Here is a 13,073-nt window from a genome sequence, read left to right on the forward strand (position 1 = left end):
CAATATTATGAACCAGATCATTCCTTGCACGTGGAGGAAATTAATTACCAGATAGATAGATCACGTCAAATTAACAAGCAGTAGCCAAATTGAATTCGGATTCTGAATTCCAATCATATGAAAGTTTTCAAATAAAATTTCAAAATCTGAGATAGTAAGCCCACTCACTCATGCAGAAGTTTCTGTCTAAATGCATGTAGAGACACGTAGATTACGATCGTAAGTATTTTCTCAGACATATGCATCTCTAACACATGTTTCTTTTTTGTTGTTGTTGTTGACAAAAACATGATCAAACTCTATATCTATCACAGTTACAATTTGACATACAGTATTCATAGAGGCACTCCATTTTCTCTTTCACATAGAAAATTGTGTGTAATAAGTTACACTCTCTTATGCATTTATTGGGCTACAAAACGTGTCAGATTGTATGTACACTACGTAGATCTATGGACATGAAATATAACAAGCTGTTATTAAATATTCTCTATCTAGCTAGCTAATACCCTATTTGTTAATGACTCCCAACCTCCATGAAATCTATGAAGGGAACACCATCTTCTTTGTGGTCATCATCTTTATTCTCCTGTTGCTCCTCCATGCTCAAATGACACTTTGCATCACCAGAGCCATGGTTTACTTGGAGAAAATCGTAGAATTCGACTGAGTTATTCGTATCTGCAATTAATAACATGGCATAATATTTTATTTTATTTTTCTTCTCACGTAATTTAATTAATGACGATACGATCGATATTTGACAAGTTCGTTACCTTCACTGGTTTCAGGATAATAACCACAAATCTCAGAGTAGAACTGCTTGTGAATCTGGAAGTTATTCATGATCAACTGTTCTCTATATCCTCTATACACCTGATCGACGAACGAAACCATATCGGTTGACTTGGATCGCCTCGCCTTGCCCGGCCTTAATTTCTCGCTGTCGATATCGCCGAGAGAGGCAGATCTCTTAGAAGATAACCTCGATCTCTCTCTGAACTTTCGCGCCATGATCACATGCCAGTGGTTCTTCACCGCGTTGTCTGTGCGGCCAGGGAAGAGCCTGGCGATGATGGCCCACCGGTTTCCATGCATCCGATGAGAAGCAAGTAGCCTTTCTTCCTCCTCCTCAGTAAAAGGACTTCTGTTGATCCTTGGATCCAGTTGATTGAACCATCTCAGTCTACAACTCTTTCCTGCTTCCATTAATTTCGCATATGGTATATATGTTACTAACTAGCAAACATATATATACCTAAAAAAATATTTCTGACGATCGAATAGGATCGAAAAAGGAAACGTAATCATACCAGATCGGCCATGAAGCTTCTCGGCGATGGCGTTCCAATTATGAGGGCCATAGCGGTCGACCAACTCCTTGAGCTTCTCGTCCTCGGATGGCCTCCAGTGGCCTCTGGTGCACATCAGATCCTAATTATAACGCAAGAGAGGACTAGATAGATCTGAGTACTAAGATCTCCAAAGGAGAGCCAAAAGTTGAAACGAGATGTTTGCATAGAGTAAGGTTATAACTTATAAGGTAATGTTGAGTGGAAGAAGACAAAGGGGCCGAGATAAGGGAAAGCTAGGCCATATGAAAATGATATTCAAAGCTTAAGTTTCTCGTTAATTAGTAAGAGCGAAGGCAGGAGTTAGGAGATTGCTACACTAGAACTTGATGGTAACGTGTGGGCTAACAAGATGGTTTTATAGATAGATAGATATGAGATATATATATATAAATATATATATATATAGGTTGCTTGGTGGGGTGAATTCCGTTCTTCTTTCAACATCTGTCCAATGTTAATTTCTAACCTACAACGTCTACTTAAAACTAACCCATTTCTCTTCCTCTCCATACGCATAATATATGTATACGTCTGTATAAGCGTGTGTGTGTGTGTGTATAATGTAACATGGTACGAAAAAGTCTGGTACACCAAAACAAGGAAGAGTGTACAAGTATAAATAATAGATATGTTACCATCATGCAAATTAGTGTTAACCGTCTGATTCAATGGTTGTAAGGTGTTCTAATGTATATATTGAGTATAATATATGTAGAGGGGGAGAAGGAAGAGAGATACGAAGATTAAAAAAAAAAGTAGTATAGGAATAATTTTTTTTAATTTTCTTTTCTAAGCGTTTCAAAGCTTTGTTGAGCTAGCTTTGGACCTAACTGAAACCAACAGTTTTCCTAGAATTATTGGTGGCTGCACGTGGAAGCTCCAAAACAATATGTAGTCAAGGTCAAGGGCGAGGATGCTTTGTTGTTGTAGCAGTAGGTGTACTTGTAGGGAATTCTATTCCCTTGAGTTGCAAAACTAGGGCTGCTTATGACAATAATTTGCTGAAATGCCAACAATTAGAAACTTGAATGAGAAGACCTATGATGGTTTGAATATTGATCAGACTGAGTGATGCTTCTAAAAAAGAAAGTGATTGGGATTAAAAATTAATAAAGAGATTGTTATATTTATGCCACCAGAGTTCCAACTAGAAAATTGATTGTTCATGCAGTTGCTATCAGCAATTCAACAGAATTTGGGATTCTAACAGTTGGCCTAACCCTCTACTGCAAGTGCAAGGTAGATAAATTATAAAAAGCTTTCTTATAAGAAGAAGTCCAAGAACATGAAACTGGTAACTGTTATAAAGATAAATCTCTCTCTTCCAGTACTCTGTGTACACACACACACACACACACACACACACACACACATTATTAAGGAGACCTTTTGCTGCTGGCGAAAATTATTCTTGTATCTACTTTTGACTTTGGGCATGTATCTGAACAGAGATGAGTTCAGCTCACGGATTTATTATCTTGACAATGAAAAGCCTTCATTTGTTCAACAAGGTTGGCAGTTTCTTCCTATCTGCAAGACCAAAGCAGCAGCCAGTGTTAACTTGGAAAATGTTAACAACCATAAATAGCATACATAGCAATATCTTATTAAAGAAACATGAGTTCTCGAGGAGGAAGCTGAAGTGTAGACTGCAAAGCAACATTATTTATCAGCTTGACAGCAATACTCGCGTCATTCTTATACAGAACTAAGATAAAGTCTCAACCAACCAGGCTATTTTGGTTCCAAAATCGATGATTCAGATTCTCAAGTAATGCATGATATAGCAGACAACTACATTTGACATACACATATATGCAGTCATCCTTATTAGGTCTAACGGCTACTTCCCTTTTCAGGTAATATTTATAGTCCAGAACACTTCATTCTTATTAAAAAAAAAATGCTTGATGAAGGGCTAGCACTGGAGTGCAACTAGGTTTCCTGGATGTCTAAGTTATTTTATACTTCCAAACTAATATATGTGCGGTTCAAGTTGGTCTGTAAGTTCATGCCAACAGTATACCTACCACACCTAACCACATATACCAAGTCACCCGTGTTTGCCTCTTTAGACATACCTCTCTATGTAGGAAATAATGTTATGCTGGCAAAGAACCTGCAGGTATTATAACTGAATCCACAGGAAACAAGCTGAACTACATTTTGCTTTTATCTTTTCTAAGTTTTCTTTGGGATTATTTTTATCTTTTCTAAGTTAAAGATCATATAAATGGATTTATTATAGCTTAAGTTCATGTTATCCATAGCTTTACTCATAGGGAATTTTAACCAATCATATTATCCAGATATTTACTTGTACAGATTATTAATCAATAAAGGTTTAAGAAAGCCAAAAATAAGTAAATGTCCTCTTAAGTATAACTCAATTAGTTCTTGCTATTAGGTATCCTCTTAAGTATAACTCAATTAGTTCTTGCTATTAGGTAGGGTGGGGATATCTCACTTGAAAGTGATACATGCTTGGCAACATACTAAAACTTGATGGAATTTGACACCTTTATAAGGTGGTTAGAATTCAGGGGGATTTACATTCCTTTCTCTTTAATCTACAATCCTTATCATTTTACATATGTCACAAAAGCTGTTGTTCATCTGATAAAGTAGCACACCTTATTGGCATCCTGTCCATATCACATTGAGAGTTGTATGCACAATGTTTTGACTAAGATTTTACACATGCTTTTAACACCGAAAAAAAATAACAATAAACATATGAATACTAGACGATCAGCAATGGTTACCAGAAAGTGGCACTATGGACAAAAGAGAATCTTGAACATTACTCAGGAGATCAATGTGAAGCAAAAGCTAGTGGTCGCTGACGTTTTCAGCACGAATTTACAGTACCATTCGAGAGAAATAAAAGAATCTTGGACTTTAGATGTGTAATATCCCGTGTAAGCAAAGCAATATCAACATAGACGAACACGTGCCAATCCGTTAGCCAAAGGATGAATCTAAATAACAAAATGAAGTAGGTGGCCAATTAAAAAATCTGAAACCATTTACCTCAATAAGAAGTGCAAATAGTGATGGATAATTTTATGCAATAGTAATAAGCTTAACTGACAAATGTCAGAAACTGAACTTTTACCTCTTGATCACAAAATTAATACCTAATGCAACAACGGTAGCAATAAATTTACTTGTCAATTGTCACAAAATACACTAAACCCTGTAGACAAACAGAATGCACCAATATTCGACTAAACCTTGTAGACAAACAGAATGCACCAATATTCGATGTGCAAAGTTCTAAAACTTCATCATGCCACTTTCACAAACCTGTCAGTTTCACCTTAACACCCTCTTTACCCTTATCACCATGTTTAGAATAAAAACTTATGGTTAATTATTGTTCGAAGAAGCTAAGAGCTTTCCAAATTGGACCACCTATTAGTGTAAATAAAATAACCAGTACATAAGAAGGATAAGAAGGACATAATATGCAGACCGACCAAAAATTGCAATTAGAATGAAAATATCTTACATGTAATTTGCAAGTGGATGCCCAGAATAGCGATATTCCTAAGAAATGGTTTTCTGCTGATGATCACAACCCTAATCACAAGTCCAGTCCTCCAAAGCATATGCCAAATGCTCATAAAAACTGTAAAGGGAAGTATTATGATCTGCTGCAATCTTTACTGCAAAAAAGGTTGTTCACTTTTCTCGACTTGTGCATACTTTCTCGTTCTGATGCTTACTGTACAGCTTGTCACATTTTTTTTTAGATATGTGGTCCCTCAGGACTTGCAGTAAAAACCTAGAACTCAAAATTGTGGAGAAAGCATAACCAACAAAATTCCTCATTCTCTATACAAATTACACCATTCCTCTACTTCTGTTCGGAAGAACAACCTTGAGTACAGAGCATGTCCATAAATCTCTTCTGGAGATCAACTCTTGGTAAAAACAATCGTCTTCTACAAGCAGTGGACCAACTACTTTGTATTAGCAGGCCATCTTACATGAACGTCACCAATAATCTCTGCAGGAACAGTTCCCATCCTTGAAGTGATGGAACCTATTTGAATCCCTCACAATGATAACCCTCTGAGTAATCCTTGATATGAACTTGATAACAGTATGGCAGTCACCACAAATACGCAGATTCTTAAAAATCTTAATAGATGTACCTTGTGGTGTAGCAATGATGCCAAATGCAATTGCAAGCCTCTCACTGTGATGCGAGATGTCGGTCTCCTTCTGCTCATCTTCCACATCATGAAGGACAAAATCAGTGTCCGGCACATATCCTTCTTCCTTCATTTTCATATATAACTTCTCTAATAGAGCATAAATTTCTTTAGATTGTGGATGTGACATATCGCCTACTAGGAACACATGAACTTGTCTCTTAACCTCAATCCAGCTAGAGCCAGGGTTCTTTGTGACTCCTCTATTATCCATATCCTTTCTAATTTTCTCCACCTCATCCCACATACCATTTGAGGCATAAATATTAGCTAAAGTTACATATGTTGCTGCATTCTCTGGTTCAATTTCAAATAGAGCTTCTGCGGCACGCTTCCCCAACCTAAGATTTTTATGAATCCTACAACCACCGAGCAAGGAAGCCCACAAAAACTTATTTGGTCTCATTGGCATCTTGTCAATGATCTCTTCAGCTTCTTGTAACCGCGTGGATCGACTGAGGAGATCGATCACACAAGCATAGTGGTCAGAAGTGTATTCAATTGCATACTCTTTTTTTATGGAATGAAATATCTCCATCCCTTTATCAACTAATCCAGAATGAGCACATGCAGAAAGAACTCCAACAAATGTTACATGATCAGGTTTTGTCCCTGATTCAAGTAGCATATCAAAGTATCTTAATGCCTCTTCAGGCTGGCCATTCTGAGCATATCCAGAAATGATCGAAGTCCATGAGACCAAATCTGGCTTTGACATTCCCTCAAAAACATACCTTGCTTTCTCAATGTTCCCGCATTTTGAGTACATGTGCACGAGCGCACTGGCTGCAAACGAGGATGGATCATACCCAATTCTCAGCATGTGCCCGTGGACCTGCATCCCCATCCCTTCGACAGCCATTTCTGAGCACATGCACAAAACCCCCGCAAAGGTGAAGTTATTTGGTCTGATCCCAGTACTCAACATATCTGAAAAGAGCTTAAACCCCTCTTCCCTCCGCCCACCATCAAAGCACCTCCCTATCATCGCAGTCCAAGAAACGACATCCCTCTCAGAAGTACTATCAAAGACATGCCGGGCATCATCAATACTCCCACATTTTGCATACAAATCCGTGAGCGCGCTCCAGACAACAGCATCAGAATCTAAACCCATGCGAACAATGTGGCAATGGATCTCTTTTCCTTGACGGAGGCCCAGAACGGAAGTGGCAGCAGTCAGGGCGCTCGAAGCTGTGAACTTATTGTCGACGGCGAAAGAAAAATAGTCCCTTTGTCTCTGCATTTGCCGGTAAAGATCGAGAGCGACTTTCGGGCAGCCACGGCGGGTGTGGGCGGAAATGATGGTGCTCCAAGAGAAGTGATCCTTATTGGGCATCAAATCGAAGAGACGTCTGGCCTCGACGAGGTCTCCAGAGTTGGAGTAAGCGGCAATGAGAGTGTTCCATGAGCAGATGTCCTTATGAGGCAATTCATCGAACAGGTGGCGGGCGTCGAGGAGGGCGCCGAGCTTGGCGAAGAGATCGATGAGGCGGTTGGCGAGGAGGGTGTCAGGGGGGAGGGAGGAGGCGGCAGCGAGGAGATGCCGAGCGGCGGCGAGGAGGTCAGGGGGTTGGGAGGAGTGGGAAGGCAGGTGGCGACGGCGGCGGCGGAGGAGGAGGTCAATGGCATCGTGGAAATGGTGGTTGGTTTTGGGGTTGAGAGAGAAGGAAGGGGATGGAGACGTGAGAGTTTTGGAGAGGTCGAGGAGGTGGGAGTGGACTCGACTCGTCATTTGGTTCGGGTCCTTTGGGACGGGAAGAAGAAGGGTAGAACAGGGATTCTGGATCGGGAGGGAGAATAGATCGTTAGACACGTATCACCGTACGATGGAAATAGACCCGTTAGCCCGAATAACTTCGCACCTGATTGGGTTCGTCCGATTCTAATCGCTTGGGTCCACCATAAGGTCAGGTTCGATCGTCTCTAGTTATTTATAATTAAATTTAGAAATAGTCGGATTTTGTAAAAATTAAATATTATTTTAGTTTTTAATACAAAGGAGCTAAACCTCTCCGATACCTAAATTAGACATAGAATAATCTTTCTTAAAATAAGAAAACTTTCTCTCATAATAGATCGAATTTGTGACCTTCGTGTGTTAGGTCCGGTATATTTGCTGTGACGATTATAGATCATAATTTGATTGGTGCAAAAAAAAAAATTATCTAGAAAGAATAAATAAACTATGTTATGGATACAAAACAAATTTTGCTAATTTAAAAATGAATTTTTATTTTTATTTTATTTTTGGCAAATGCCTGCAGTATACCAAACCAAAAATTTCCACATGCAAAAGATGTAACATAAAATATTTGTCGTGCTTAACAGCTTATAAACGCATTAATTTGTGTTCTCTACCGTGGCAAAATCATTCACGAAACTGCACTTCCTTTTGATAGCACTAACCTGTCGTCTTACTCAGGATAAGCTCAACTCCATTATTTTGTGTGGGTTGAGAAAGATAAGCTCATCTCCATTACCTTAAGCCATACAATCTTCGTCACTTAGTGATCCGTGGGTATGCATTATTAAAATCTCAAGTCCAAGGAGATCAAAGTAAACACCAGCGTTTATGCGTGCTGCACTCGCTTAGCCGCCCATTGCCCATTACTAGAGATAAGCAAGCCATGCATCAATAATTTAATCACCAGTTGCAACTTAAGTATCTATAAATCAACCACGAAGGAGCTACACTAATGGCTAAGTAGAAGAGCTCTAGCTTCTGCAACCAGTTTATTAAGATGAAGGCTTACAGATATACTAGCCATCGCTTCTTCTTCAGTACTGTCGTAGTAGTATTGTTGTGTTCGAGTCCAGGTGTCAGGTCCCAATTGAGCAATAATTTTTACGCACAGAGCTGCCCTAATGTGTTCAAGGTGGTGAGACAACAAGTCATCAATGCACTCAAGAATGAGATGAGGATGGGAGCTTCTCTTCTCCGGCTACACTTCCATGATTGCTTTGTTAATGTAAGTAGATAATAATAGACGCACGCTTTCATGCACATTTAAAGTTTTCTTACGTACTGATGCATGTGAGATTGGACTATACGTGTAGGGTTGCGATGGATCTATTCTTTTAGATGGAAGTGACAGCGAGAAGCTTGCGGTACCCAATCGTAACTCTGCAAGGGGATTCGAAGTCGTCGACGCTATAAAGTCTGCCGTTGAGAACGCATGCAATGGAACCGTATCCTGCGCCGATATCTTAGCTATTGCAGCTAGAGACTCTGTAGTCCTGGTATGTATATATTTTATTTTCCTTTACTTATATATGCCATGCCTATGTCCATCTTATATGAATAGTAAGTCATTTTGATTGATTCATATATATATATATATATATATATATATATATATATATATATATATATAGAGTGGTGGTCCTTCATGGAAAGTTCTTCTGGGAAGAAGAGATGGACTAGTAGCAAACCAGACAGGAGCTAATAGTGGTCTCCCTTCTCCCTTTGATTCCATCAACACCATCATAAAGAAATTTAACGATGTGGGTCTCAACACCACTGACGTAGTCTCCTTATCAGGTATATAAATCACCAGTTGTGTCTAATATATCAATTGAGCATATATAGACTAAAAGTTCATATAAAACTATTATGATCATGCATAGGTGGCCACACGATCGGCCGAGCCCGGTGCACATTATTCAGCAATCGATTGTTTAACTTCTCTAGCACGAGCTCGACGGACCCTACGCTAGACGCGTCCATGGCCGCGGACTTGCAGACGTTGTGCCAGAACGGCGACGGGAATACGACCACCGCCCTCGACCGCAACTCCATTGACGCCTTCGACAACCATTACTTCAATAACTTGTTGAACCAGAAGGGGCTCTTGTCCTCAGACCAGGGACTCTTCTCCAGTGATGATGGCATAGCAGCGACTAAGTCCTTGGTTGAGACTTATAGCAATAACAGCATGCAGTTCTTCCTTGATTTTGTCAACTCCATGATCAAGATGGGGAATATAAGTCCTCTCACTGGCTCTGCTGGAGAGATACGTAGCAACTGCAGGGTTGTGAACTGAACATATATAGTAAGGTTGGGCCTTGTGATGTTTAATTTACCTCTATATATAGGTAGGCGTTTGCAGCTAATTATGTAACAGTTTTTAAGTTCAATAAATATAAAGATGGCTTCTCTTGCCTGGCCACTAAGGCCGTTAATACCCCTAGAATGACTTGGAATAAGTACCGTTGTAAAGCTGGAACCAGCCCAATATGGCTCACACTCAGTTTGGATGGAGAAGATAAAGAATAAAGAAGAGAACAAAAGGAGAATAGAAATTAACTCTCTCATCTTATTTGGATGTAATGAAGAAAAGAAAAGAAAAAATATACCGATCTGTTTCAATAGTTTAAACAGAGAAAAGAAGAAAAAACAATATGTTTACCACTCTACCCTTTGTAAAAAAAAAATTAACATAAGCTGGATTACTCTTTTAAATAAATAAAATTATGATAAAAAATAAAACATATATGAACTATATTATCCACAAGCTAATATTTAATCATTCTTCTTAAAATTTGTTAAAATAGAATAGAGAATATAGATATATTTTACTATAAAATGAGTCTATCTTTTTCTTTTCTTTCTCTCCACTTTTAAAGAGAAACAATAAATTCTCTTGTAAAATTTTAATTCACACAAAAAAAACTCTCTTAATTTTTTTTCTCCTCTCTCTCATACTTTCTTATTAGTGTAAGAAAATAACAAAATAGATACATATTCAAAGTATTTATAAGAAAGTTGCTGCACATCGAAGACAGAAACATAAATTAGTAAATAATTTAACAACATTATTTTTTGGTATTTTTATTAAAATAGTGTTAAATTCAAAAAACATTCAGCTCGCAGATTTGTTATTTTCAATGCGTGTGACGAAACTTCCAACCAGGATAAATTAAGTCTTCGTATGGGCAAATAATTAGAAACTTCGACGCCGTGCCGACACGGCAGTAGTTCGTGTAAAACGTATTAAACAATTAATTGACTCTCCAAGATCCAAATAATGGATAATGGTTCTCCAGCTAGATGTGAACAATTAAAAGATAATGGCACATTTCTAGAGTTGAAAATGAATCAAACAGCGAAAACATCATATATGTATATTTGTAATTTACTTTCTAATACAAATATAATTACAGAGAGTGAACTTAATTATCATATTCACTAAAAACAATCAAATATATATATCTGTGTGTGTGTGTGTAAAAATTCCATTGGAGATCCATATAGAAGTATAAAATAATTACGTCACTACTTTTGTATATTATTTCAACTTATATTCGTACCCGCATAACTTATTTAATATTAAGATGCATATAAAAATTTCTAACTCATATTCAATGAAACTTGAATAAGGATTTAGATCGGATTAGGTTCAATCGGACACCTTTTCACCCCTGCATGTTCCACGTGTATATCAATTATCAAATCGATCGATTTGACACCACTCTTTGGCCAACTTGATGGCATCTACCTACTAGATTCTTCTCAGATCAAAATGAGCTTTGGTGGCCTCTTGGCTATGATTTGTAACAACTTCTACTTGCCTTCAAAGCTAATAAACACTTGCGTGTCGTTGTGACTCATCCTCCATGTTTGCTTCTTAACGACACTTGAGGCCACGAAAGTCGATCGCAGATTAATATATAAATGGAGAGATTTAGGAGATCGCAATATAAATCCCGACATCTTCCCTGGAATATGTGACATTATTTAGACATGGCAACAACTGTAGACTTTGACCATCAAGGTTACAGATACATAAGCCACCATTTCTTCTTCACAGTCTTGGTGGCATTGTTGTGTTTGAGTCCAAGTGTCAGGTCCCAATTAAGCGATAATTTCTATGCCCAGAGCTGCCCTAATGTGCTCAAGGTGGTGAGACAACAAGTCATCAATGCACTCATGAATGAGATGAGGATGGGAGCTTCTCTTCTCCGGCTACACTTCCACGATTGCTTTGTTAATGTCAGTAGATAATAATACGACGCTCGTTTTCAAGTACGTTTGAAGTTTTCTTACATATTGCTGCATGTGAGATTGGACTGGACGTGTAGGGTTGCGATGGATCGATTCTTTTAGATGGAAGTGATAGCGAGAAGCTTGCGGCACCCAATCGGAACTCTGCAAGGGGATTCGAAGTCGTCGACGCTATAAAGTCTGCCGTTGAAAACGCGTGCAGTGGAACCGTATCCTGCGCCGATATCTTAGCCATTGCAGCTAGAGACTCTGTAGTCCTGGTATGTATATATTTTATTTTCCTTTACTTGTATATGCCATGCCTATCCATCTTATATGAATAGTAAGTCAGTTTGATTGATTCATATATATATATATATATAGAGTGGTGGGCCTTCATGGAAAGTTCTTCTGGGAAGAAGAGATGGATTAGTAGCAAACCAGACAGGAGCTAATAGTGGTCTCCCTTCTCCCTTTGATCCCATCAACACCATCATAAAGAAATTTAGTGATGTGGGTCTCGACACCACTGACGTTGTCTCTTTATCAGGTATATAAACTACCAGTCATGAACCTTATATTTCAATTGATCATATATATATATATATATATAGTAAAAGTCCATATTATATTATTATGATCATTTATAGGTGCCCACACGATCGGTCGAGCCCGGTGCACATTATTCAGCAATCGATTGTTTAACTTCTCTAGCACGAGCTCGACGGACCCTACGCTAGACGCGTCCATGGCCGCAGACTTGCAGGCGTTGTGCCAGAACGGCGACGGGAATACGACCACCGCCCTGGACCGCAACTCCGCCGACGCCTTTGACAACCATTACTACAATAACTTGCTGAACCAGAAGGGGCTCTTGTCCTCAGATCAGGGACTTTTCTCCAGTGACGATGGCATAGCCGCGACTAAGTCCTTGGTTGAGACTTATAGCAATAGCAGCAGCCAGTTCTTCCTTGATTTTGTCAACTCCATGATCAAGATGGGAAATATAAGCCCTCTTACTGGGTCTGCTGGAGAGATACGTAGCAACTGCAGGGTTGCGAACCTGAATACTTACAGTAATGCTGGGCCTTACTATGTTAAATTTACCTCTCTTTAATGTAAAAGTTAAAGATGGCTTTGTCCATCTAAAGGGCTGCTTCCCTACAGCCCATTAACATCCCTACGGATGACTTGGAATAAAGTACCATTATATATAAACATTGTTATACTTATTTTAAAATTATCTAAAGTAATAATGTTTCCAATGTATTTAGGAGGAGGTTGAAATAATTATTATGTTTGCCTAGTGCGTGTGAGGACATTCCTACAGAGGATATGTTTTCATATTCACAACCAAACCAATAAGATACGATGGCATCGTGATGAATGGCAGTACTTAATATAAAAGTATACGTATAAAACAATAAATTTAAATCTCCAATATCCAAATAATATATATTATATGGACACCGGTTCTCCAACCCGATGTGAACAAGTTGAATTATCTTT

General features: G+C 38.6%; 4 protein-coding genes across 6 annotated transcripts; 2 read left to right on the forward strand and 2 right to left on the reverse strand.

Annotated features, from left to right (window-relative positions):
• Positions 1–226: 226 nt before the first annotated feature.
• On the reverse strand, positions 227–1,677 carry LOC140774319 (transcription factor MYB52-like). The gene is made up of 3 exons (XM_073117273.1): positions 1,314–1,677; positions 777–1,199; positions 227–681 (listed from the first exon to the last, which is right to left on the reverse strand). Exons 1-3 carry the CDS (start codon positions 1,426–1,428, stop codon positions 518–520), a joined length of 702 nt encoding a protein of 233 aa, XP_072973374.1. The 5' UTR covers positions 1,429–1,677; the 3' UTR covers positions 227–517.
• An 888-nt stretch (positions 1,678–2,565) lies between these two features.
• Positions 2,566–7,417, reverse strand: LOC140772874 (pentatricopeptide repeat-containing protein At4g37170-like). Of its 3 annotated transcripts, none has more exons than XM_073115102.1 (3): positions 4,870–7,417; positions 4,121–4,336; positions 2,566–2,885 (listed from the first exon to the last, which is right to left on the reverse strand). In XM_073115102.1, the coding sequence occupies exon 1, from the start codon at positions 7,311–7,313 to the stop codon at positions 5,358–5,360; it is 1,956 nt and encodes a 651-aa protein (XP_072971203.1). In that variant the 5' UTR covers positions 7,314–7,417; the 3' UTR covers positions 2,566–2,885; positions 4,121–4,336; positions 4,870–5,357. The 3 variants fall into 3 exon arrangements, with proteins under 3 accessions (XP_072971203.1, XP_072971204.1, XP_072971202.1); XM_073115103.1 differs by having other exon boundaries at positions 2,567–2,885; positions 4,163–4,336; XM_073115101.1 differs by lacking the exon at positions 4,121–4,336 and having other exon boundaries at positions 2,570–2,885.
• Positions 7,418–8,286: 869 nt separating this feature from the next.
• LOC140774173 (peroxidase N-like) lies at positions 8,287–9,767 on the forward strand. Its single transcript, XM_073117057.1, has 4 exons — positions 8,287–8,550; positions 8,639–8,821; positions 8,957–9,122; positions 9,209–9,767. The coding sequence occupies exons 1-4, from the start codon at positions 8,323–8,325 to the stop codon at positions 9,622–9,624; spliced, it is 993 nt and encodes a 330-aa protein (XP_072973158.1). The 5' UTR covers positions 8,287–8,322; the 3' UTR covers positions 9,625–9,767.
• Positions 9,768–11,264: 1,497 nt separating this feature from the next.
• Positions 11,265–12,782, forward strand: LOC140773997 (peroxidase N-like). Its single transcript, XM_073116806.1, has 4 exons — positions 11,265–11,573; positions 11,663–11,845; positions 11,949–12,114; positions 12,215–12,782. Exons 1-4 carry the CDS (start codon positions 11,325–11,327, stop codon positions 12,679–12,681), a joined length of 1,065 nt encoding a protein of 354 aa, XP_072972907.1. The 5' UTR covers positions 11,265–11,324; the 3' UTR covers positions 12,682–12,782.
• Positions 12,783–13,073: the final 291 nt, after the last annotated feature.

The sequence above is a fragment of the Typha angustifolia genome, chromosome 13 (genome assembly GCF_048772165.1).
Source record: "Typha angustifolia cultivar Huaian chromosome 13, ASM4877216v1, whole genome shotgun sequence".
Lineage (NCBI taxonomy): Eukaryota > Viridiplantae > Streptophyta > Magnoliopsida > Poales > Typhaceae > Typha > Typha angustifolia.